The sequence below is a fragment of the Lepidochelys olivacea genome, assembly GCF_965140295.1.
Source record: "Lepidochelys olivacea isolate rLepOli2 genome assembly, chromosome: 3".
NCBI classification, from domain to species: Eukaryota; Metazoa; Chordata; order Testudines; family Cheloniidae; genus Lepidochelys; species Lepidochelys olivacea.
Window position 1 is genome coordinate 168,493,610 of NC_140413.1, and position 26,996 is coordinate 168,520,605.

At 45.2% G+C, this 26,996-nt stretch overlaps 1 protein-coding gene across 2 annotated transcripts; it reads right to left on the reverse strand.

The window, feature by feature from the left end:
• LOC311517671 (uncharacterized protein) lies at nt 1-26,333 on the reverse strand. 2 transcript variants are annotated; one of them, XM_084622707.1, is made up of 7 exons: nt 26,198-26,333; nt 20,301-20,372; nt 19,851-20,000; nt 4,417-4,469; nt 3,286-3,369; nt 2,931-3,023; nt 1-1,479 (listed from the first exon to the last, which is right to left on the reverse strand). In XM_084622707.1, exons 2-7 carry the CDS (start codon nt 20,368-20,370, stop codon nt 1,429-1,431), a joined length of 501 nt encoding a protein of 166 aa, XP_084478833.1. In that variant the 5' UTR covers nt 20,371-20,372; nt 26,198-26,333; the 3' UTR covers nt 1-1,428. The 2 variants fall into 2 exon arrangements, with proteins under 2 accessions (XP_084478833.1, XP_084478832.1); XM_084622706.1 differs by lacking the exons at nt 1-1,479; nt 2,931-3,023; nt 3,286-3,369; nt 4,417-4,469 and adding an exon at nt 15,953-16,505.
• Between the last annotated feature and the right edge of the window lie 663 nt (nt 26,334-26,996).

Genomic DNA, 26,996 nt, shown 5'->3' on the forward strand with positions numbered 1-26,996 from the left:
TTAAAATGAAAAGTCAGTTTCAACTTTAATGACCAAGAGGTTAGTGCTACTCCATACAACTTTGCACTTCTCCAGTACTTTTCATCCCAGGGAGTCAAAACACTTTACACAGATAAATATTATCACTCCCATTTTACCAATATGAAAATGGAAAGCGATTAAGTCACAGGTCAGTGGCAGACCAAGAAATAGAACCTAGATTTCCTAATCCCCAGTCTTCTTCCCCAGGCCCTAATACAGGACAGCACTTAAGCATATGCTTAAACTCCACTGAAGCCAATGGGACTAAGCACCCACTTAAGTATTGTTGGGAATGGGGTTGGACACAAGTGCTTTGCTAAATCATAATTCTCTAGTTATTAGAATCTCTATACAATTTTTTAACATCAAATACTTTATAAAACTGGCTTCCGGATTGTAAGAAGGTTTCACAACGTCTCCTTGGAACACTGCTGTGGTTCTTCAGATGTCACATACTTTGGTACTCTTGTTCAAACTCAGCCCCAAGTGTTTTTAGCTGTGTGTTTTAACTAAGGCCCATGTATCATATGATCATTCTACATGTAAAATTCCCGCTGAAGTCAACTGCTCTTAGTTCTGTTGCAATGTACACTGGAGCCTCTCTCCCTGACGCATGGGAACCTGTAAGAGTGATTAGCAGTCAGAATGTGTAGCAATCTATACATAGCAAGAATATGCACTAGTGTTCAAAACATAACTGATCTGTGCCCAAGGAGGAGTCCTTTCTGCTTCTAGTTTTGAATAAAAATATTCAGCTAATGTTTTTATTACTCTAGAATATTTTAATTATAAATTTGTTACCAAGCTTTGACAAATGGTAATAAACACCTGTGAGAAGGCCCGAGTCTCAAACTTTTTGAGAAAGCAACATATTGAAGAATGACTGTTAAAAAAGATATTCATTTCTGTAGATGTACTATTCACAAAGAGTCATCGTCATCTTTAAAACAAATAAAATCACTACTAAGGAAGATATATACAGGAACACCTAATTTTTCAAGCAGACGACCTACAAGTACTCTACTTTGTTTCAGCTATTGCAAACATTACAGACATTTGAAATTAAGAGTGTACTCTGCATGCAGCTCTGGGATGTATTTGATACGCTGAAGTACAATAATATCATTTCACTTCAGATCATCATCAGCAACAGATTTTAAGCACTCATACAACATTGCAACTTGGATATTACTTTAGGATCTCAAAAGGAGGACATGGATATTAATAAACAAGTTAGCAGTAACTCTTCATTTTGCCAATTATAAAGGACACTGATTGTCTTCACAGCATAAGAGCCTGGTCTTGTCACAAATGGTGCCCTTTTCCCTGAGTTTCCTTTGTGTTTTGCTAGGCATGATGACCGGTTGGCTTGGGAGATTTACAAGTCCTTGCTCGGCACTCTTTCCATTACAAGGCAGAGTTTAGGAAATCAAGGAGTTCAGCACGGTTTCGGTCTCTCTGTGGATTAGAAAAGCAGTTCTTATAAATCACGCATTTGTTCAGTAAACAATTGAATTTGTTAAGAAGTCAGCTTGGAAGTGTACATTTCTATTACACGGAAACTTAAAGGACCCCTCAAGGGAGACAGAAAATCAGTGAAAAGAAGTAGTTTTCTCACAGGAACAGAATAGTACTCAATGGGCCTGATACTCCACTGCTTTGCATTCTGTGTAGTAATTTACACCTGCGTAAAGTGCATGTCAACTGCTACCAAATCCAGATGGCTGGATATCATGATCCCCTGTGTTGCACAGATATATATGGCTATGCTGTGTGCAAGGCAGTGGAGAATCAGGCCAGATATGCAGCCTCAGGATGCCTTCTAAGGGTGGTCCCTTATGCGGGTTTCACTCTGTTTTTCTGAAAGTAGCAACATCTATGTTATAAAGAGTCACAGTTTAGAATGTAATATTTATGAACACAACTTTTATTGCAAATACTAAATTGTTTGAACAAGTGGCACAAATGTACCAACCTCATCAACCATAGGTATTATAGTCACTATAAATAATCAGATAAGGAACTATGAAGCACCATCATCTAGACATCAGGCAGTTTGATTCTTCGGATAAATGTGGCAAAATAAAGCAAGATTCAGCATGGCTTGAGGGCAACAATAGCCAACCAACATATTTTTGACTAAATCTTACCTCAGAATGGTCAGTGTAATATATCAACTATAAAGTGAGCAGTTATTACTGAACAGTTAGTCAATCAAATTCAACAGCACTGGCTAGCCAAACTGAATGCCTGCTGATTGGTGTCTCACAGACTGCAGACAAACAAGGGGAACTGCTGAGAAGTGTGAAAATATAATTTGGGTCGTGACTCTCAAGCCTCCCTTTAACTGTCTAAATTTAACTATTTCACAGCTGACCATCTTAACAGAATCATCCAGAAGCTCTGGAGCTGTGGGGAAAGCATGTGTGGAGGACCACCCCCTTTTCTCCCATTTGACACCTGCGCGGCCATGGCTAGCTTCACACACTTCAAGAAAATGGGGGCAAGGAACATAGCCAAATGTAGAAACACAGGACACTGGGAAGGTGGGAGTACTCCCTCTTTCATAGAAGAGTAAAACCAACTATAAATCACACCAATGGAGAAAACCATGAACTGGTTACAAGAAAATGGTAGAGAACTCAGGGTTCCTTACTTAACCTAGACAGGCACCCTTTACATGGCTCGAATGTCAGAATAGTCCACGCAAACATCTTAAAACTATTTTATGCCCAAGGGACTAAAGTCTAGTCTCTCTCTGGTGGCCCTATAACTACATAAAAAACTGCACTCAATTAAAACTCTTAAAAGTATGATCAACTCATCTACACAATGCAAGTGATCTGGGAAAATATAAAAAGATACTGTACTCCCTCTTTTGGGACATACAGACCATTTTCAGCCATTACCTCTTTATCCTTTTTACTCTTCTTTATTTTCATCTTAATTTTTTTTCCTGTTATCATACTGTAGTTTTCAGTCTTCTTTTTGTCTTTAAGGTACTAAAACGAGATCATGCACTGTGATACATTTCAAGGAATAAAAATATGCTCACATTTTTCAAAACAACATTATATTAATAAGCACATTTTATCATCAAGCAGGGAACAGATGCTAACTTCCGTGTCCTGGAGAGCAGAAGCTAGGGATGCTGTGGCCAACTGTATTCCATTTCCTGGTTGGTCTTTTATTTCATAAACACTTGTGCATGGGGAGGAATGGGAGTGTAACAGAGCACTATGAAACCGACACCAGCATATGTACCTTGGAAAGCTGGACAGGTCCTGATTTCTCTCTCTTTTTTTTCTTTTCTTTCTTTTTCTTCAGCTTGTTCTCTTTCTTCCTCTTCTACAGGTACAAGACACATATGCAAAGCTCATACTTCTCACAGAAACACAAGAGAAAAAAACCCAACCCAAATATGCATGAACTCACAAATTTCCTTCTACTGTCCTGAAAGTCACTTTTGCCATAGCTCCCCACACCTGGACCAACTCTGGGAGATGTATTAATTGGGGGGCAGCAAAGAGGTTGATGTTTGTTAAGGCCTCGTGACCCCCAGGATCCCAGGAAACAGAAGTGGTGGTGGGTTCCCTGACCCCGTTTCTGGGGAGTCTGGTCCTCCCTGCCTCACTAAATATCTGAAATCCCTGAGCAGAAAGTGATAGAAATAAAAGGTATTAGACAGTAACAAAATGCAGATTACATTTTTATATCTAAACTGCTTATATTTTCTTGATGGATATCACAATCTTATTTAGCTTAAACAGAATTTAGGAAAATCTGTAGTCTGTTCCACATTACTTGCAAAAAGTTATAATTTGTTTCTGATGTCCACAAACATTCGGTGGAACTGAAGCTAATACATTTCTAAACACAATGGTGAATTCATTCCTTTTTGTGCGGCCAAATGATGGAGACCAGAAATGTAGACCAGAGGCAACTGTCTTCACTCATAAGCCCATTATGGCATTTTTATTGCCGCAAAGCTACCACAGGAGAATTGGCTGCTGTTTTATATAGCACCCATCACACAAAGTCCCTAAGGTGTTTAACAAGAAGTTTCATACCGGTAGTGCAGTGATTGTATAGACAGAGGCAGCAGCTCAGTAATATAACTCATACCAGGGTCCCCAATTCCTCTCAGAGTGCCTTAAATTCTACCTGCACCCATTCCAGACACTACTAGAAGCTCCATTTAATTTCTCCTCTGAAACAGTCAATTTGTACATTTTAATTTCAATTCATTTAATATCATGACAGAAATGTTTCCTTTCAAATGAACAATTATGTTCCTTATTTTGATTCCCAGGTGAGTTTTAATCACACCAGAATACAGTAGCATCTACATTTTTTTGCCCGGATTGCTATTTATTTCTGTCAGCAAATATTTACCTTTTTGTTGCGTTTTTCTTTTTTCCTTTTCTTTGATTTAGACTTGGGAGAATCTGGAAGAAAATAAAAGTCTGTAATTTACTATTTTAAAAATATGGGTTATTTTAGATAAAACAGTGAAATGAGTACTGCAGGAGAGGGACAGTGTTGCAAGTGTGAGTAAGAAAAGAATACTTAAGTCTAGCTAAAATATATGAACCTTGGCACAAAATGACACAAACACTAACTCAGTTTGCTGCCACCTCGTGGTAGAATATCGACATTATAAATCTGTAATTCACCCCCAGTGATTCCTTGCATCAATATATTTATATTATTTCAAACAAAGGCTATCTGTTTCTGCAGCTACTGTCACAAATTATGAACCTATCCAACATACTATCTAGATCAGTGTTTCTCAACTGATGGGTATGTGACTCCAAGTGGAGTTACAAAATGCAGTTACAGGGGTCATAAGCCCTGGAAAATTTTAGTACAATCTAAAGCAAAGACAATCTCACTTCCACACTCGCCCCTCCCTTCCCCTTCAAAGTCAAGTATTCTGTCAACCGCTCAAAACACACACAAATTATATGGTCTTATTGTTATCACTGATACATTTTTATTTTTATTTTTCTAGTATATGTAGAAGAGTTGTGACATTTTTTTGACTCTGAATAAGGGGTTGCCAAGCTCATAGTCCAGAGAACAGATTATAATGACTAAAATTAAGCAATTAGCTCTATAATTTCGTCAGACTATTACATAAAAAGGCTATATTAAAAGAATGTTAACATTGCAGCGTAAAGCACTCAAAAGTTAAGAAATGCCAGTATTTTGGACCCCCCTGTGCATCAATAAAGTCTTTAATTATATAATCACATTATTTTTCCACAGGACCCCGGACTCATTCAGTGCACAGGATGGACAGTGCTCAAGTAATGGGCAGTGATGCACTATTTTGTTTTATCCTTGTTCAATGTGTGGCCCTAGGCCTTATTTACCCCACGCTATTCAAATCCTGCTCTGAAGACAGAATTAATTTCCTCCTGGGCTTTTCTATGATACTAATCACTACAGTATCTTAGTGCTTTGCAAACATTAATAGCTTAGCATCTCTGTGAAGTGAGAGGGTGGTACTTTCCCCTTTTTACATATGACAGAACAACTCGCTATGAGCTTGAAGGGTGGTTTCCTCAACGCGTTGAGAACTAGATTAAGGTCCCAAGGTGGAGCAGGGTCTCTGTCGTGAGGAAAAAGGTTGGTTAAAGTTGAATGTTGAGGTCACAGGGTGCATGGATACTGAACACCCCTAAATAGGTAAGTGAAAAGCAGTAGTAGTAGCCAGGTGGACTTGGATGGAGCTCAGTAACAAACCCAGGGTTTTTAAACTCAGTGAGTGCGGTGTGACTCAGAGGGTGATAATACCTGCTGGGTGAACCAGGAATAGAACTGCTTCCACTTTTGCAAGTAAGTCTTTCTTGGGGCGGGTTTTCTACTATTCAAACAGCACATTCTGTACTCTACTACTACACTCTACTGTACCCAAGGGCCATTGAGGAGCCAGGCCTTGAAATGTAGTGTGGAGAGACGGGGGTGAGTATTGTGCCCAATCCTTCGGTCAGTAGGTCTGCGGTCAGAGGCAAACAAAGAGGTAGCCACAGAGACAGGCGAATCGGGTCCAGGAAACATACCTGCCTCATACCAGGTTGGTGCTCAGGGGATGATTACTGCTTTCTCTTGCTTTACTTTGTTCGGGAACTTAAGGCACAATGGTATTAGGGGACAGGCACAGAACAGAGTTCCAGGCCAATGGGTGAGATGAGGGAGGCATCTCCGAAAGAGTTGCACCTGCATCCTCCCCTGGAGCAGAACTGCTGGTATGCTGTGTTGAACAGTGTTGGAAAGAGGTCTATCCCTGGGAATCCCCAGGTGACAAAAATCTTTCATTGGATAGGATCACCCAGTTCCCATTTGTGGTCCTAGCAAAAATGTCTGGTCAGTGTGTTTGCTATGGTGTTGTGCAGACCTGGCAGATATGCTAATGGTATGTCAGTTTGGTGGGTTATGCACCAGTTCCAAAGTTTGTATTGCCTCTGTGCACAAAGACTGGGATCTTGCTCTTCCTTAGAGGTTCGTATAGCACGTGGTCACTCTACTGTTCATGATGACTCTGACCAAGTGACCCTTGATCTTGGGTAGAAAGTGGGTGGATGCATGCCTACCAAACTTCTCTCGTTGATGGGAAGAGAAGACTCTTGTGGAGTCCATCTGTCTTGTTCCATGAGGTTCTGGAGATGAGCTCCCCAGCTTACTAGGGAGGAGTCTGTTGTGATGGTCTTTGTGGGTGGTGAACACAAAAATGGGACTCCCATTCCAAACTTGTGGGGATCCTTCCACCAACTGAGAGAGCTGAGAACTCTCAGAGGAATAGACATCTGTTTGGACTGGTTGTGCTTGTTGGAGTGTACATGGTTCTGGGCCAGGGTTGGTGGCATCAGGAGAGCAGCCTGGCGTGAAGTGTTATGAACCTACAAGCTGCCATATGGCCCAGAAGCAGCAGGCAGGCCTCTGCTTGGTTTATTGAGAATGGGTATGTGATGACATTTATTAAAGTTTGTGCCACCTTTAACACTACATATAATAAAACTTGCTACTGTAGTCTTGTGTGCAAATTCAACACTTTATTCTAAACATGTAAAAGTAAAAACCAGAAAGGCTGACTAGCAGCAATCAAAAAGTACAACACAATAATCAAACTCAGTGACAAACCAGTGGAAGATGCATGCTGCCAAATGACATGGACAGCTATTTCTGGGTATCTTCTGTCCCTCTGTTGTCCTTGGCCTTTCTGGTGCATTTTATATGTGCAGGTCACAACTGGGCAGGAGTGGATGAATACATAGGTTACATGTGTCTATTCCACGATGCTAGTGTTCATTGCCTTGACTGAGATTTTGCTCTTATAACATGACAATGTCTTATTAGCTAAATTTGGGCTCTAGTATGCCCATTATAGCTTTATTTTATATGGAACACTTTGTTTCCAATATTTCTACTTCTGATCATTTGAATCGGTTCTTTGTTAAATAAACCAATACTACCTTTCTCTATAAACAAATCTAAGTGCTGTGTGTTAAATGGAGCTGGGTTCTACAGTGTAACTGGTAAGCTGTGGTGCATTGTCCTTTGGGGGGGGTCTAATGGAACAGGAGCCTGACCCTGTATGTGGCTGTTCGGAGGGCTTGGGTTTGGAGTGTGCTTATCAGTAATCTGTCTACAGAGAGTCTACAGAGAAGGCAGTGCTTGTGTTGCCAGAGACTGGTGGTGTTAGGGAACTGATCCCCACCAGGCATAGACAAGGCTTCCTCGTGCTAAGGCCAGGTGGTAATGAGGTGCCTCACAACCTTGGGTACCCCCAGGAACTGTTACAGAGGGGGCTCGTGAGTTACAGAGGTAACCCTAATAAGCACGCCTCATCCTGGAACGTAACCATCTAGAGTTCCTACTCTGTGAGAAGTTCACATTTGTCACAAGCCAGTAACGAGTGAAAATTCCTGGTAAAGATCAACAAGATGCTGATTTAGCATGGAGATGTAATACAGCCTCCTTACAAGCACCGTGTCCATGAACAGACCTGGCTGATCGCCAGTGAAGGGGACTCCTAGCACAGAGAGACCGCCATACTCTGCTGTAATTTGGATTCATATTGAAGGCAGCTGTGAACTAAATACACACTCTGGTTTCGTTTGAACAGCCAGGGTTTTTTGGGACTTTACAGGCAGTCCAGGCCAGTACAGGTGTGGCCTATTTATAAGCTGTGTTGTATTACACAAGAAGGGTACATGAGACTGTTATTTGTGGAGCCCCAACCTATACTTGTAACAATCAGCAAGTAACTAGTCTATGTTTCATGCTAGCTGCTTAACTTTTCTTCCTCATTTTGTGGGGTTCATTTTGAATCCCACGTGGTACTGGAGGAAAGTAGGGTGGAGGGTGTTAGGGGAATGGGTGGGTTTCGCACTGAACAGAGGCATACTAAACCCCTGGCTTATATTAATAACTTCCTAGGGCCATAAGCTGGATATCTCTCCCATCCATACATTAACAGCAGCAAACATGGCAGCAGAAACCCAGTAGGCTCTGGAGCTTGCTCTGATGCAGGGTCTGTAGGGTGCTGCTTCCTAAGGTCATCTCCAAACAGCTGTTCCAAGTACAGACCCAGCTGTGCTCTAGTTGCTCCGGTGGCATAGCCTCTTTGGTTACTGGCCAGAGCACCAGGGTCACTTCAGGTGGCACCTGTGGCTGGGAAGTTATAAGGGTGCCATCCCTGCTCAGCAGATTGTCATGCACCACTGTGGGTTCAGTGCTCGTTACAGGTCTGTTGTGGGGTAGGTACAGCCCGTCACGGGTGCTGGGTCATGTATGGTGAGAAGAAGGGAAAAAAACTGTAGAGCAGCCAGTTAGGTCCCTCGTTTGTCACCCTATCAAATGTGATATTTATGGCCTAGTGGCCAGTGTCAATAAAGCAGCCCTTCCACCCACAGCAGCGTGGCCCAATGGCCAGAGTCAATAGAGAGGCCCACCTCACAATAGGGATTATGTGGCCTATTGGTCCGCTGGGGAAGTGGGGTACCATTCAGGGGGGTGTGGCACCCAGGGTAGGGGGACTCAGCCCCCCACTGGTCCTCTGAGTCCCAGCCTAGGACCGTTGTGGTGGTGGGGGTGCTCACCACCGAGTCAGTGGGAATCCTCCCGAAACACGCTGACTGGTTCCCTAGTTCACTCACTGGAGAAGAGTCTAAGTCCCCTAGACCGCTTCCTATCATTTCTCCCTCGGCAATGCTCCACGTTTCCCCTGGGTCTCTAGGGTCCTCAGGTGGAGTAGCTCTTGCTGACACAGTCTCTTCTCTGGGCTCGTCAGGCAGCCTGGAGTCCGTCTGGAACTCTGCGTGCTGTGGCTTATAGTCAGAACCTGTAGCAGCTCCCTGGAGAGAGTCTGCACACCCTCCCCTTTGAGCAGCCTGCCCAGACTGAGTTGGGCTGTTTCTTTTTATACTCTGCCTCCAGGCTGAGCATGCCCAGCAGAGTCAGAGGGGCAGGGCTTCCTCAGCCTGCAAAGCACAGTTAACCCTTGCAGGGCTGGTGCAGGGTAGGTACATCCTGTCACAAGGTCCCAGTAGCCAGTCGAATTCCTTGTAAAAGAGGCAGGAAGACAGGGAGTTCCCATAGGTGCCACTAAAATCTTTATCCACGTCTACATTACAGACTTTTGCTGCCCCAAGTTACATCAGCATAAAGCCACTGCAGTTAGTGTTCAGTTGGCAGTGTACAAACTCACTGGGAGTGCTTGTTTCGATGTAGAGGACAGTGCACCATGAGTAGGTATCCCAGTGTGCAACTCGACACCTTTCAGTGCACTGTCTTTTGAGACGTTTTGGCAATGCATGGGGAGGCAGAAACAAGTGACACAGCGGCATGACTGGGACTGCAGCATCAAGTTCCTATCATGCAGTTTTCTCCATCCCATAATGGCATCTCCGTCCCATAACTGTCACACCTATTTTGAGAATCCCACAAACCCGCATGGGACGTATCGCTATCCGCCATCTCTGACAGATGCATGGAGCCTGCACAGCTCTGCACTATTGTCATAAGCGTTACAAGCACAAGATGCACAATCCTCTGGTATCTGGAGAGCCACTTGGAATGTGATGATTTCCTGGAAGGTAGATTATCCGTGGGCACATAGTGAGAACCCATTCAAGATTGTTGGTAGCATTCACGGAGCTGCTGCAAACAGTGGACTGCTGCTTCTGAGCCTGAGAAACAAGCACAGACTGGTGGGACTGCATCATAATGAAGGCTTAGGATGATGAGCAGTGGTCGCAGAACATTCAGATACACAAGGCCACATTCCTAGATCTGCATGCTGAGCTTGCCCCAGCCTTCCGTGCAGGTACATCAAAATGAGAGCTGCACGATCAATGGAAAAGTGAGTGGGGATTGGACTGTGGAAATCTTCAACACCAGATTGCTACTGGTCAGTGGAAAGTCATTTTGGAGTTGGAAAATTCACTGTGGGGGCCACTGTCATGCAAGTGTGCAGAGCCATTAATCATCTCTTGATATGCAGATGTGACTCTTCACAACATGCAGGATACAGTGGATGGATTTGCAGCAACAGGGTTCCCAAACTATGGTGGAGAGATAGACAGCACACATATCCCTATTTTGGCACCCAGACCACATTGGCACAGACTACATCAACTGAAAGGGCTATTTTTCTATAGTTATGAAAGTGCTGGTGGATCACCAGGGATGCTTCACTGGTCAGGGAAGACACACGACCCTTGCATCATTAAAAAAACAGGATTGTTCAGAAAACTACAAGCAGGGATCTTCTTTCCTGACCAGTGGATGATGATTGGTGATGTTGAAATGCCAGTGGTCACCCTGGATAACCTAGCCAATCCCTTACTTCCCTGGCTTATGAAGCTGTACACCAGCCACCCTGACACCACCAAAGAAAGATTCAACTACCGGCTCAGCAGGTGCAGAATGACAGTTACATATGGTTTTGGTAGATTAAATGATGCCAGCATCCCTTCGGTCATCAGACTGGATCTCAATGAGAAGCTGTGATTGTCCTTTCTGTTCCCGCAGTATGGAGTGGTGGGGTAGGGATGCGGCTCCAATGCCACGTGGAATGCTGAGGGAGCGTGTAGGGAGGCGCTATGCTGCAGTTCTCCATGGACTGCAAAGGCAGACAAGCCTGGGATGCTTCAATGTGGAGGTCCACAAGAGCCTACAGCATCTGTGTTTGCTGCTGGAGAAGCCCCATTATGTCTTGGTGTGTCTCCCTCTTCATTTTCCGATGGGCCTCTTGGGACTTTCGCCTGTCAGCTCTTTCCCTCTCCATAAAATCTGTGATATTCATCCTCCAAGCCCTCTCTTCATGGTCCGATGCAGCACGGGCTTGCAGGGTCTTAGTGAATACGTCATCTTGAGTCCTCTTCTTTCTCATCATTTGCCTCAGGCATTTTGCGGGTGTGTAGGGAACCCTTCAAGGCCACAACAGCAGTAGCAGCAGACAAAATACAGGGTTTATATGTCAGTATAGTCATAACAGAAAGCACAAGTTAAAATTCAGAACTCCATTCCCCTTGCTCCCCTAAAGTTTTAAACACTTATTGACACTTCTGCTTTGGAGCGCTTGTGCATGGCACCACTCAGAGCACCAGCCATGGGGAGTATGGCCCAGTAGGGGTAAGGGAAACGAGGAGGGAATTGCTTGGTTGTATGAAGCTATATGGGAGTATAGGACAATGGCTCTGAAGACTGGCACCATTTTCCACGAGCAGTGGTGGTTTTAGCTGATCTCACTCCTGAGGGTGACAAAGCCACAGAGAGTACAGCTGCTGTTGGCATCCTGAAGCTGCCCTTGCCTGTATGCTGCTAGCCTGCGTACTGCAATGGTACCTGCCAAAGTTATCATTGACTGGCATAGGAAAGTGCCCAACCATGGGGAAGAAATAAAGCTGCCATCCCTAGAAACCTTTGTCAGCAGATTGCAGAGTACGGCTAAAAAAGTTTCATCAAGATCTCTCAGGAGGATTCAAGGGACACCCTTGTGTACATAAACAAAATGCTCTGCGTCCCCCATCCTCTGCCAAAGGAGGGGAATGAAAAGCAGATAATTCTACCTCTCACTGTTGTACCTCTACCTCTTCTAGTCTGAGTAAATTAATAAAAAGTCAATGGCTGTCTCCTGCTAAATTGGGAGTGCCACTGTAATGGGAAATAAATGTACACACCCGAGGTTCCTTCCCCTGCATCAGGCTCACCTGTGCTTGACTGACTGGACTGCAGCAGATTCTCAAACAGGGCCTGGTTCGCAACATAGCTTGAACCCCTGGTCACATCCCCTACCCTCCTCCTCAGTGTTTATGGCAGGGGCCTGTGACTCGGGCTCCTCCGGGGAATCCATGGTGGTGTGCAGGGTGGGGATGAGGTCTCCACAAGCTATAGCCTGTTGCTCTTTGTAAAAGCTGCAGGTCTCTGACTTGGCACCAGATCGATTGTTGGCCTCCCTGGCCTTCTGATATGCCTGACGCAGTTCCTTTGCTTTCATGCAGCACCGCTGCTGACCCGTCATACCCCTTGTCCTGCATCTCCTGGGCAATCTGCTCATAGATGTCAACATTTCTACGGCTGGTCTGTAGCTGTATTTGCACAGCTTCTCCACAGGCCGAGAAGATCCAGTATCTCTGGGACGGATCGCATCTGGAGTGCGTAGATGGCACAATCAGCTGGGCAGTTACACACAACCCCTCCATGGACAGTTGCTAGAGGTGTGCTCATCAAGAGGCACAATCAGGAAAAGGTATTTCAAACATTCATGGGGTTTTAAAGTTGGGCATCTTCTGGTCTATGTAACCCTTGGGCAGCGGAGTTAACTGTGACCAGAACGGTCAGTATGGGCATTGTGGGACAGCTGCTGGAGGACTATTAAGGCAGACATAGGTAACGCAATGTCTACACTCATGCTGTGACAATCTCAGTACATTGACCATGGTTCAAAGGGGCTCAGGGAGATGGTTATATTATGTCAGCATAATGGACAGCTTACGATGGTGGCAAATTTTAGCACAACTAGGTCTATGCAAGGCAACTTACATCTACCTAACTTTGTAGAGTAGAGCAGGCTTTTGACTTTGAGGTACTGTCTTCAGCCACTTGATTTGTTCTCTGCATTGCTCATCTGTTCATTCAATCCTCAATGCTGCCAGCCACTTGGCTATACCTTTGCAGACATGATCATTTCTTGTGCTTTTGCTGAAGTCAAATGTCTTGCTCACATTGCTCTGGAGGTTAACCAGACTCTAGCTGTGTTCCTCTGGCCAGCTAGCAGCGCACTTGATGCTGGGCTTCTTAAGTGCTGGCCATAGGTAATATATGTGAAGGTTTACTGTGTTTCCAGGTGAGCTGTCTGTGTGGAAATGAAGGGTTAAATGCTGAGCAGCTGCATTTCAATGAGGAGGTTGCTTACGGTTCCTGGCAACTGAGTGGGAAGTTTTTGGATGGAAGGGGCTGGACACAAAGCCCTAGGGGATTGTGGGTTAGTGTTGTGTGTTCATCTAAGGCTACATCTATACTACCAAATTAAACTGACTTAAGTTACATCAACGATCATAAACCACTGTAATTACATTGCTTGTGCATGTTCACACAATGCTCCTTGTCAGCGGAGCATGTCATAGAATCATAGAATCTCAGGGTTGGAAGGGACCTCAGGAGGTCATCTAGTCCAACCCCCTGCTCAAAGCAGGACCAATCCCCAACTAAATCATCCCAGCCAGGGTGTTGTCAAGCCGGGCCTTAAAAACCTCTAAGGAAGGAGATGCCACCACCTCCCTAAGTAACCCATTCCAGTGCTTCACAACCCAACTAGTGAAAAAGTTTTTCCTAATATCCAACCTAAACCTCCCCCACTGCAACTTAAAGACCATTACTCCTTGTTCTGTCATCTGCTACCACTGAGACCAGTCTAGATCCATCCTCTTTGGAACCCCCTTTCAGGTAGTTGAAAGCAGCTATCAAATCCCCCCTCATTCTTCTTTTCTGAAGACTAAACAATCCCAGTTCCCTCAGCCTCTCCTCATGAGTCACGTGCTCCAGCCCCCTAATCATTTTTGTTGCCCTCCGCTGGACTCTTTCCAATTTTTCCACATCCTTCTTGTAGTGTGGGGCCCAAAACTAGACACAGTACTCCAGATGAGGCCTTACCAATGCCAAATAGGGGGGAATGATCATGTCCCTCGATCTACTGGCAATGCTCCTACTTATACAGCCCAAAATGCCATTAGCCTTCTTGGCAACAAGGGCGCACTGTTGAATCATATCCAGCTTCTCGTCCATTGTAACCCCTAGGTCCTTTTCTGCGTCCACAGTTGGTGCTTTGGATCGACAGAGAGAGCAGTGCACCATGGGTAGCCATCCCACTGTGCAACTTGCCATCTTCTGCCACTAGTTCTGGGAATGGATCACAGTCCATCATGGGGGTCAGCTCACTGTCCCATGATGCAGTTTTCGCCATCCCATCATTCCATGGGCTTCTGACTACGTTATGCGCCATTTTTGAACATCGCCTGCAAACTTTGTGCCCACCATCTCTCTCTGAAAGCATGGATCTTACACTGCACTCCAGTCTTGCAATGAGCATTATGAACACAGCGCAGCAGATCCTGCAGTATTTCACAAGCTGCAAAACAGAAAGTGAATAGTGCCCTGCTGTGTGCCATGGAAAAAAACAATTCCGGATTGACGTTGACATTCAGGAAGCTGCTGTACACAGTGGACCATCACCACTGGGCTTGGGAAACAAGCACTGAGGGGTGGGATCACATGGTTATGCAGGTAGGGGATGATACGCAGTGGCTTCAGAATTCATGGGTATGCAAAGCCACTTTCCTGGACCTGTGTGAAGTGCTCGCCCCTGCCCTGCAGTGCAAGGACACCAGAATGAGAGCTACCCTCACAGTGGAAAAGCAAGCGACAATCGCTGTTGGGAAGCTCGCAAATCCAGACTGCTACCAGTCATGTATCAGTTTGGAGTTGGGAAGTCCACTGTGGGGGTTATGGTTATGCAAGTGTGCAGGGCCATTAATTATGTTTACTACTAAGTACTGAGACTCTGGGCAACGTTTGGGAAATAGCGGATGGCTTTGCAGCAATGGGATTCCCTAACTGCAGCAGGGTGACAAATGGCACACACATCCCAATTTTGGCTCCATGCCATCTTGTAACAGTGCAACAACAGAAAGGGCTACTTCTCTATGGCACTGAACGCGCTGGTCGATCACAGGGGTAGTATCACTGATATCAACACGAGGTGGTCAGGGAAGGCGCATGACACATGCATCTTCAGGAACACTGGCCTGTATTGAAAGCTGCAAGCAGGGACTTTCTTTCCAGACCAGAAGATTCCAATAAGGGATGTGGATAGTGCCCATAGTGATCCTGGGAGACCCAGCCTACCCCTTACGCCTGTGGCTCATGAAGCCTTACATGGGAAACCTTGACAGCAGCAAGAAGCGTTTCAACAACAGGCTCAGCAGGTGCAGAATGACCACTGAATGTGCCTTTGGAAGACTAAAGAGTTGCTCGAGCTGCCTTTTTGGCAGGTTTGTTTTCTTCATTGAGATCTTTTTCATGGTCATAGCAGCCTGCTGTGCTCTGCATAACATTTGCAAAGCTAAGGGGGAAAGTTACCCCAGGGTGGAGCGTTTAGGTACATTGCCTGGTGGCTTATTTTGAGCAGCTAGATTCCAGAACTATTAGAGGGGCTCAACAGGGGGCTGCTTGAATGGGGGAGGCTTTGAAGCAGCATTTTGACAATGAGCCCCAGTAATGTGTCTTTCTTTAATGCATTCAGCCAGGCATTGTTTACTTTCTGCCTTGAATGACCCTTGTAATGATTGCAGACTACAATTAATGCTTTGGCAGCAAATATGACAATTGCCACCATATAAGAATTTCAGCAGCAACTACTGTGTGCAGGACACAAAAAGATTCCTTTTATTGCTAAGTCTACATTTTTATTAAACAGCAATACACAGATTTCCATTTCCTATAAGGGACATGACCCTAAGGATTACTGTCTCAAATGAGGCTCTCACAGCTGTGTGTAAGTCCAGTTGTCATTATGAAACATATCCCTGGGGTCAAGGGCAAGGGGTACTGCGACAGGCTGGGAACATGCGAGGAATGTGTGGGGGGAGTTTGGGGATGGCATGGAATGCAGTTCTGTACAGGCTACAGGGGAAGTTGAGCACGGATGTGCTCTGCCTGCAGTGCAATCAGGGACCTCAGCATCTCTGTTTGGTCCTCCATCAGTTTTATCATCCGCTCCTGCCCCCGTCTCCTCTCCTGGCTATCCATTCTGAGTTTTTCATTGATCGTCTCTCTCCATGCTCTGCTCTCACTGTCTGCAGCATCAGTTGATTGCAGCAGTTCTCTAAATATGTCCTCCTTACTCCTCCTGGTTCGCCTCCTTATCTGATGGAGGTGCTCCGCTGGTGCGTAGGAGGTGGCCCATAAGGGCACATCTGCAGAAACAACAGAAACAACAAACAGAGGTAGTATTATGAGTGCACTCACAGCCTTGAATCATAACAGTTACATACATCTCTTTCTCACTTTCCCTTAACAAGCACACAGCACAGCGAGAGCCCAAAACATGGTGAGTTTGGCCTGGGAGGGAGGGAGAGGGAAGGGGCAAGATGGGACAAAGGGTCTCGGTGGTTTCCGAAGGGGATCACTAGAAGCGCCTAGGAACACTACTCTGAATACTGGCACTGTTTTTCACAGGTGGGGGGTGATCAAAGCTGATATCTCATTCCTGAGGGTAACCAAGGATGCAAGGGTGCATCTCCTGCATGCATGCAGCTTCTGACCGGGTCCGTATGCTGCTCGCCTGTGGCTTGCTTTGGTTCCTGGAGAAGTAACTGCTGATTGGCGTGGCAAAGTTTCCTACAGCGGGGGAAGAAACAAAGCAGTTCTGCCAAGGAATCTTCGGCAGAGGATTGCAGAGTACCTCCAGGAAAGTCTCCTAGAAATCACTATGGAGGATTCCCAGGACATCCTGGCGTGCATTAACAAACTTTTCCACAGGGCCCCCATTGCATAGCTGCACAGGGTAATGAGAAGCAGGTGCAAAGAGTACCTAGTATTGTTAATTTCTATCCCTTATCCCACTTTTATCATGTAACAAAATAAAGCGGAGCTCAACCTCCTGTCACCATGCAGTATCAAAGCAAAATTAGTACTTACCAGAGATCCCTTTTCCTGCATCAGGCATGCCACAGTCTGAGTGCTCGGACTGGCTAGACTCCTCCGGAGTCAAAAAGGAGGTCCTGGCTCGGCTCGCCAGGCCATCGGACGACCCTGTTGCATGTCCCACATCCTCCTCCAACTCCACTTCCTTGTCCACCACTTTGTCCCCAGGGTTGACTCCGCTGGTCGCTGCCTCCAGTCCCCCCCGAAGCATCCAAGCGACTCTTAGTGGTAGAGGTAGGGTTGCCACTGAGGATGGTGTGCAGCTCCTGGTAGAAGTGGCATGTCTTCAGCGCCGCACCAGAGCTACGGTTGGTCTCCCTTGCCTTCTGGTACACCTGCCTCGGCTCCTTGATCTTATCACAGCACTGCTGCATGTCCCTTTTGTGCCCCTTCTTCAGCATGCCATGAGCAATCTGCCCGTAGGTATCAAGTTCCTACAGCTGGAGCGGAGCTGGGAATGCGCAGCCTCCTCGCCCCACAAACCCAACAACTCCAGTGTACTCCAGGCATGAGTGCATTTGCTGCAGAAAGTTGGCATGGTTAGCTGTGCATTTACTATATGAGCTGTCCACGCCGAGTAAACAGGAACTTCAAAAATTCCTGGGCTTTAAAGGGAGAGGGGCGCATGCCTGCATGCAGGCAAGTCGGCAAAGTTTAAACTGCTGACCAGAGCGGTCATGATGTGTATTGTGGGACACCCCCTGGAGACCAATTAGGGCAACATAAGCAAGCGCAGTGTCCACACTGGCACTGCATTGCTCTAACTTCATCACAAAAAGCTCTATGCCTCTTGTTGAGGTGGTTTTATGTCATCAGCGTATCAGGAGAGTTAAATCAGCGGGAGGAGCTTTGCTGTGTGTACACCATTGTTTTGCCGACGCAGGCTGCCTTTTGAGGACAAAACTGTGTAATGTAGACAAGAGATGTGGTGATACTCTGGGACAGGGGAACTATACATCAGTACTTTCAGAAGATCTCTCTTCATACATCTCAGTAGACGCGACTCAGGTTCTTCTGACACTCAAAGATCCTCTTGCAAAAGGAACCTAGTTGATACCAACAAAGTAGGGCTCCAAGTGGCTGGTTAGGATGAAGCTGATGTTATCAGGGATGGTACGGCTGGACGATCCATATGGCCCTTTCACCCATTACCTGTAGAAGTGGGTCACGGTCAAAGACAGTTTCTTCGAGGAGTCTCTGGAGGACTCTGAGAAGGGTACCCACGTCAGTGTCTAGTGAGGCTGTTTGCTGAGAAATTTCTCAGGAAGTACCATGCTGCAGATGATCTTTGAGGACGTAGGAACCACAGCAGTACTCATACCAGACGCAAGGTATACTTGCTACCTGCTTCGGGGATGACTTCTCCCTCTTCTTAGACCCTCTGAAGCTTTTCCCAGGTCTCCGCTTGTTGGAGTCAGGGCTGTGAAAGTTGCCAGGGCACTCAGGTTGTCTGAGGCCAATATACAAGGGGGCCTGAAATGGTAGCAGGTCTCAAGGAATGCTTCATGTGGAGAAGATTGAGCCTGTTGTCCCTCAGCTTCCTAGATCTTCTCCTAAAACCAGTGCAGACCCTGCACTTAGATGGAACATGAGACTCTGAGACAGCTGGAATGTCCATCACTAAGGCAAAAAGACCTATTACGGGTCTGACAGGGTTTGCTGCCTGAGATTTTGGGCATACCCCGCAACACAGAAGGTGAAAGACAAGGAGAGGTCAAGGTCAGGTGTGGAAGGGGTGAGGGGGGACCCCCAAAATCACACAGCATGTTTGGGAAATAAGTCAGCTAGCTAAAACTTTGAAGCTAATGGATACCGCAATGCTGCACCTCTAGTTGCAGGTTTCTGAGAAGGAACTGGAACAGTGGCAGGTCCACCCTCCTCTATATGGTCTTGGATTGGAGCATAGGGATGTACATGGTGCAGATGTGGACCCCACAGACACTACCACCAAAAGATCTCTGATTGAAAGCACACAGGCACACAGACACCTAAAGTGGAGCACCCGTAGGGACACCCAGTCAAATAACATTTACATATCTGCTTAATTTTAATCATAAAGACAAAGGGGGGGGTGAGGTAATATATTTTATTGGACAAACTTTTCTTGGTGAGATAGACAAGCTTTTGAGCCACAACTTTAATCATGAGTGCAGTCCCATAGACTTCAGCGGGACTAGTCCTATGAGTAAACTTCACACCTTTAAGTATTCGCAGGATTGAGACTAAAATTCAGATAAAACCAAAAAACTAACTTTGGTCTGGACAGGCAGGCAAAATAGAAAAAAAATTTCAATTGTTTTGTTTTAAAACATTTTAAACGTACGCGATGTTATTTGAGATCTTACTTGTTGCTTTGAGTGAAAATAATTTTTTTTATTTCTAATGTTGATTTGTTATTTTACATGACAGCACATGCAGTGTGTAGAGAGACGCTGGAGTACCTACAGGAAGTGGTTACATGGAAACAGTCTGAAGAAAAAGACAGCAAAGGTTGTGCACTAACTTGTACAGTTATTTCCTGGTAATTAAGCTACATTTAAAGCAAGTTTCAAATGTGTGTAGCAGCACCGTTCGAACGAGTAAATACACACTCAAGTGCAGTAATGGCAACTTACCTCTGCCACTTGAACTGCTTCTGCTGCTTGAAGAGGAGGAAGACCTTGATGAAGAGCATGAGGAGGATGTAGTAGTAGTGCTAGCAGATGATGTTGATGAAATGGATGATGATCTGCTTCTGCTGCGTTTTCGCTTTCTCTTGTCTTTCCCTGAGGAGAATACAAGGCCTGGTTCATTAGGTTTCAAATAGTGACAACACAAAAGCTAATAACTTAAGCTCAGAAGACATATTTTTATAGAAATTAAAATTTAAGACAAGATTTGGTGAATCCATTAAAAAAAGATAAAACCATTGTCCTTGCCTTCTGTCATTTCCAACATAATGTAGCTAATGACAATGCCAAGCAATGCCATCAAACATTTTTACTCATGCAAAGCATAGTATACAAACAAGAGTCTTTCTGCAGCAGCTATTGTCCTAGACTAGAGTTTGATTTCATGACTCCCACCTCTGACTTTCATCTCTTCTTGTGACGTAGCGCATGGTGTTCCACATTTCTCATCACGTCTGTTATCCATATCTAGTGAAAAGAAACATATATGAATATCCACAAAAAGGCTTTCTTTGAAACATACATGTAAATGGTAGTGGAGATCAGGGAACGTTTCCATGATCAATTCCTATTATTTAGATGGGGGAAGAAAGATAAATATCAAACTACACCAGGATGAACATGGGTGTAGGGTCTAATCTTGCTATGCCAGGAATTGCACAAAAAAATCCCAAGTATTTACATACGTATATATATATATACACATATATATACACACACACAGCCACACTCAAAAATTGCATTCATACTCACCACTTTTAAATTCATATATATAAATATTGTGTGTGTGTGTAAGTTAATTTAAGACTGTTGTACCTTGATTAAATGAAAAATTCTGTGCAACTACTTGCATATCATTGTTCAAAGCAGATTTTAAAACAAATTTTGCAGACATCTAAGTTTGTACATAATTAAAAAAACATGCTATATACTACCTTCTATTCAGAAGGCTCGCCACAAAGGGCTTCATAGGCTAAATACAACACAAAGCCACTGAAATACATCCACCTTTGGTGTGGAGCACTCAGCAGACAGTACACATCATATTGCTCAACAGTGGCATGGAGAGGGGGAATTTTGGCTAGGATACCAGAGAAAACACACACACACACACACACCCTCCCCCGCCTCCCTCTCTCTCTGTGCCATGTTACCTTTAACATCCATGCATAACATAAGAAAATGTTCCCTACAGTGCAATCTTACATTAGCAGGAAGATGACTTAGATGATCTAATAGGTCTTTTCCATTTTTAAATTCTATGATTCTAAAAGACAGAATCTGTACTCTAAAATTCTCATCCGACATACAGAAAATTGCATAGAACTCATGGTTTTCCAGTTTCTAGTGTATTCTTATTTTAAAGCAGTTTACATTAAGAGAACTTTAAATTTGAAATTAATCCCTAAGAACATGAAGTGGTTCATTTTCATAAGTTTTACTCTTGCTTAATTCCCATAAACAAACTAAAGAAATATAGCCTAGATGGTGCTACTATAAGGTGGAAAACTGTTCCCATAGAGTAGTTATTAGTGGTTCACAGTCAAGCTGGAAGGGCATACTGAGAGGAGTCCCACAGGGATTGGTCCTGGGTCCAGTTCTATTCAATATCTTCACGAATGATCTAAATCAGTGATACTCAGCGTTCGGTAGTTAAGGAGCAAATGAATGATCAATATTACCCAGAAGAGCCACAGTAGTGTGAATTCATTGTTTCATTTACTGTACTCTCACAGCAAAATGACTGACCAAGTACACTTATTTTATCAACTAGAATTGGTTAACAACATAGTAAAAGCATCCTGATTGGTTAATAATTAAATCAAAGTGTTTTAATGTCATGTGCTGCAAAGAGCCACAGGAGACACACAGAGCTACTTGTGAACCACAGTTTACCGATTTAGATAATGGCATAGAGAGTACACTTATAAAGTTTGCAAACGACACCAAGCTGAAAGTGGTTACAAGTGCTTTGTAGAATTAAAATTCAAAATGATCTGAACAAACTGGAGAAATGATCTGAAGTAAATAGGATGAAATTCAATACGGACAAATGCAAAGTATTCCACTTAGGAAGGATCAATCAATTACACACAGAGCGGGAAATGCCTGCCTAGGAAGGAGTACTGCGGAAAGGGATCTGGGGATTATAGTGGATCACAATATAAATATGAGCCAACAATGTAACACTGTTGCAAAAAAAGTGATCATCATTATGGGATGTCTCAGCAGGAGTGTTGTAAGCAAGACATGAGAAATAGTTCTTCCACTCTATTCCAAGCTGATAAGGTTTCACCCGGAGTACTGCATCCAGTTCTGGGTGCCACATTTCAGGAAAGATGTGGACAAAAAGTCCAGAGGAGGAGAACAAAAATTATTAAAGGGCAAGAAAATATGACCGGTGAGGAAAGATTGAAAAAACTGTGTTCGTTTAGTCTGGAGAACAGAAAACGGAGGCGGGATATAACGGTTTCCAAGTACATAAAAGATTGCTACAAGGAGGGAGAAAAATTGTTCTCCTTAACCTCTGAGGATAGGACAAGAAGCAATGAGCAGAAATTGGAGCAATGGAGGTTTAGGCTGGACATTAGGAAAAACTTCCTAACTCTCAGGGTAGTTAAGCACTGTAACAAATTGCCTAGGGAGGTTGCGGAATCTGTTATTGGAGGTTTTTAAAAACATTCCTGACAGGTGGTCTAGTTATTCCTTAGTCCTGCCTTGAGTGCAGGGTGTGACCCTATCCCCCATATTCTTCATAGAAATATTGTTAGATGATTATAGCACACCTAAGATGGGTCTTGTGAGATATCATTGGAAAGGTTATGATTTACTGAAGATTATCCTATTTGTATGCATGTATCATTTCTATATCTGAAGTTAGGAATATTGACTTTGTAAAACTACAAGTGGGCTTACACCTGGGGAACTCCCACCAGACAGAATGCAATCAGTCTGGATGGGCTATTAGGGAGAACAATAGGACTTTGAAGATACTAATCTCCCACCTTCCTGAGAAGCTTCCTGGGATGTTACAAATGGCCTTTGACTCATGGCTGCTTGACACTGCAGGGTCATGTGATCATGTCACCTGGTACTGGACTCCATCATAGAATACCAGTATTTTTCCACTGAGGGGGATGGGAACCTCACTGGCAAACAAAGGGTTTCTGCCATATGTAAAACCTATTTAAGACTGGGGATTGACTTAATCAGTGTTCATTCTTCACTGAATCCCTGCCCAGGATGACTTCTGAAAACATCCAAGAAACAAGGACAAAAAGGCAGGGGAGAAAAGATGAGCCCAGGCTGAAAAAGGTGTCTGGCTTGCGAAAGAAATGCCATAAAACATTTAATGTGAGAAATTACTAGTTGTAACCAGAAAGAAAAGGAGTACTTGTGGCACCTTAGAGACTAACCAATTTATTTGAGCATAAGCTTTCGTGAGCTACAGCTCACTTCTGTAGCTCACAAAAGCTTATGCTCAAATAAATTGGTTAGTCTAAGGTGCCACAAGTACTCCCTTTCTTTTTGCAAATACAGACTAACACGGCTGCTACTCTGAAACTAGTTGTAAACAGGTTTCAGAGTAACAGCCGTAGTCTCTAAGGTGCCACAAGTACTCCTTTTCTAGTTGTAAACAGTTTCTTTAGTTTGCGTGTTTGTTTTATTTGCTCAGTAATCTGCTTTGAGCTGTTTTCTATCCCTTATAATCATGTAAAATCTATCTTTTGTAGTTAATAAACTTGTTTTGTTTTCTCCAAAACTAGTTTGTGGAATTCATAACTGGGGGAGGTAAGGGAGGGGGCTGTGCATATCTTCCTCCACACTGAGGGAGGGGGTGAATTTCATGAGCTTACGCTGTATAGTCCTCTGTGCAAGACAATATAATTTTGGGTTTACACTCCAGAAGGGGTGTGCACTTGAGCACTGGGCAATTCCTTAGCTGAAGCCTTCCCATGCAGTGCTGATTTCAGACTCTGTGTCTTTCTGCAGCTGGGTTTGTCCCTACCTGTGTGTACGCTGGAGGAGGCTTGAGGGCCTGGCTCAGCAGGACAGCGTAAGGGAGCCCAGGCTAGTGGAACAGGCGGGCTCAGTGGTACCCTAGTACATCAAGTAGCACCCCAGAGGGGCGGTAACCCGTCACACAGGGGACTGGACTAGATGACCTATTGAGGTCCCTTCCAGTCCAACACTTCTATGATTCCATTCATCGCTGTTTTAGGGCAAGTCATTAGCACTTAGTGTTCGGCCGTTAAGATGGTACGTGATTAGAGCAAAACATCCATGCTATCTGACATCCAGTCACCATGACCTCAGAGCAGTGGAGGGCACACAGGTAAAGAGACAAACCGGTCCTGGCAACATGCAAAGCAATGTGGGATAGCAGTTTGCAGACTGCCAAGCTAGTGGAAATGGGAAGAGCACACACACATATATTAGTCCGCACTAATTCAATACACAGTGAACTTAATATACTTTCAAAGTGAATTATAGAACATGTATTTCCTGGCCAGTTAGTATACTTTGAAGAATTATGTTGTATGGACACAAGTCACTTGAATGCACACTAAGTAAAGTTATTGTTGACTAAAACTCTGTGTAGACAAGCCCATAGTATCTGCAAATGTAAAATAAGGATAATACTTATCTACTTTTCAAAATGACATCAATATTAATACTATAGGTAAACTCTTGAGACGGTGCTAACAGGAGATAGACTCAGAAATTTATTTAATTCATTTAAATTCCCGGAGACCTCAAAGGGATGAGGAAACAGTCAGTGCAAGATGTTGATAGCATCACTGAAATGCAACTTTATAGGAATAGTTAAACTAAAAGTTCATGCAAATTAAAATTTTAAAAATTCTCAAAAGAAGAAAAATTGCTATGATCATGATATAAGCCTGTGACAACAAATGAATACTGGATTAATACTACTCTCTGCATCTGGTGATCTTACGCCAAAAGGATCTCACAGCCTGAGCAATCTTACGCACCTTAAAAATGTAGGCACAATTGGGCTAAATTAAACATTTCAGGGTTGACTGGCCCAAAAAATAACCTACTGTAATAATAAAAATCTTTCATTTTCCTAAGTTTTTAAATCATAAAATTTAGTGCCAGGGCACTAAGAAGATTATGATGCTCAGCATTTGTTACAACTTTTATTCAAAAGACTGAATATAGTGGCCTAATGTACAAGTGCAATCCTGAAAACATCAGAAAACTAAAATCAAGTCAAAACACTCTTCTTTGCTAGGCAACCTAACACACAGTGCAGGCTCATTTGCAACTGCAGATGCACATGTACATGGCTTTTGGAGATGACCTCTGAAAGTTAAAAATGTGCCTAACCCAACACATGCTGTTACACACAGCATCATACTGTGTGCTCCACAACTGTGAGCAGGTGGAAACAGCAAGTCTAGCTTTGGGGAGGGATAGACTTCTCTCTTTCAATCCCTTTTTTAGGGCAAAGATTGTCCCTCAGTGACCAGCGCTTGAGGAAGCTGTATCAACCATCTCTCAATTAGTGAGCAAGTCAGCGATATGCAGAACCACCATGTGGCCAACTCTAGCAATATCCCGTGTTTTACTTAAAACCCCAGTCTGGTTATTACAGGAGAATCTCAGCGTCCATAAGCAAGTTTCTGGTGCTCAGGGCAGTAGAGAAAAACATGGCCCCAAACGCCCCGTAAAGCTGCGGAGAGCAGAAGGCAGCAGAGAACCCCCTGCCCGACGTTATCCACAGGGGCTGGAAGTAGGGTTGCTGCAGCACCTCCTGACTGGGGTGGTTTCCATCACCGGCAGGGTTTACGGTTTGGGCCAATGGCTCGCCGCCAGCCCCACTGTACAGATTGCTCCCGCACCCCTGGGGGTCTCTCGACATCTCACAGGTTTTAAGCCAACCGTGTGACGCCGCGGGGTCGGAGTCAGACGTTGTGAGTACCTCGGGGCGACCACAGAGGATCCCGCCAGAGCGGGGCGGGCAAGTGAAACCGCCCCGCGCGACCGGCCGCGATGTACTGCGGGGGGCGGGCTCCTGCCAGGGCCGCGGCCCGGGCGCAGCTCAGCGCTCCGCTCCCTCCCCCTGCGGGCGGCCACCAGGGAGCTCCCGTAGGAAGCCACCGGCCGCAGCGGATGCCGAGAGGGCCCGGGGCGGGCGGTGTAACGCCGCGCGGGAGGGGCCGGGAGAAGAGGGGACAGACAGTGGGGGGGGGGGCGGGAGAAGAGGGGGCAGGGCGGGGAAGCTGCTTCCCGGGCACCAGCGCTGCGCCGCTCCCAGCACTTACCAGGGCCCACGTCCCGCCTCGGACTCCCCACCTTAGCGTCCAGCGTCCCCGTTACCCGGAAGCACAAGACTGACCCCCGACCGGAAGGGAATAGGGTCTACATCCGGGAGATCCGGGTAGGCGGGGCCTGAGTTCAGAGCCGCGGGGTGTCTCCCAATGGGACAGCCTATGTAAGGACCTTCTTCCTCCTCCTCCCCGTTTACCTCGCGCGTGGTGCGTGCGGCCAACGCAGGGGGCGGGGTCACGGCTGCCACGTGCCGCGGGGACTCTATGCGAGAAGCGAATGAGGGTAAATCAGTGGGCGCCGTATGCAAATGAGCTTGTAAAGGTTCGCGTCCTACTTGTGCCCAGCCCGCTGTGGCGGGTGTGCGCCCGCTGCCCTCGCAACGGCCCGGCCCGCGGGGAAACCGTCCTGGCGCGTGAGCCGCGGAGGGCCTGGGAGATTCAACCTTTGCAACCACTGACACGTCACCAGCAGCACCTGGCTGCCTGCACAGTCCCCAGCCTTCGAGCGCCCTGAATTCCCGCTTCTGCCCGGGGCTGCGCGCGTGGCTGATCCGGAGCGGCAATGGGTGTAGCCCTGGCGTGAAAGTGACGTTTACTGACACCAGTAAAAATCTCCGCTCTGGGAGCCTAGCTGTGCGGTAGAGCAGGCTCGCCCCTGGGTTGTAGGCACACGGGAGTTGCTTTTCCGGCTGCACTCTCTCCTCTGCATATAAATTACGTTGCTTGGCAAAAGCGCACTGCGTGCCAAATTGGACAGCGTACCTTGTTTCTTTTCACATATCCATTTTTAATC

Bases quoted from the DNA above. Each gene is read 5' to 3' on its own strand.
- LOC311517671 (XM_084622706.1), bottom strand. From the start codon at position 20,370: ATGGATAACAGACGTGATGAGAAATGTGGAACACCATGCGCTACGTCA. The intron at 20,001-20,300 runs GTGGGAGTCATG...TATTCTCCTCAG, and splicing joins AGAAGAGATGAAAGTCAGAG to GGAAAGACAAGAGAAAGCGA. The intron at 16,506-19,850 runs GTAAGTTGCCAT...TTGTTTCTGCAG, and splicing joins AAGCAGTTCAAGTGGCAGAG to ATGTGCCCTTATGGGCCACC.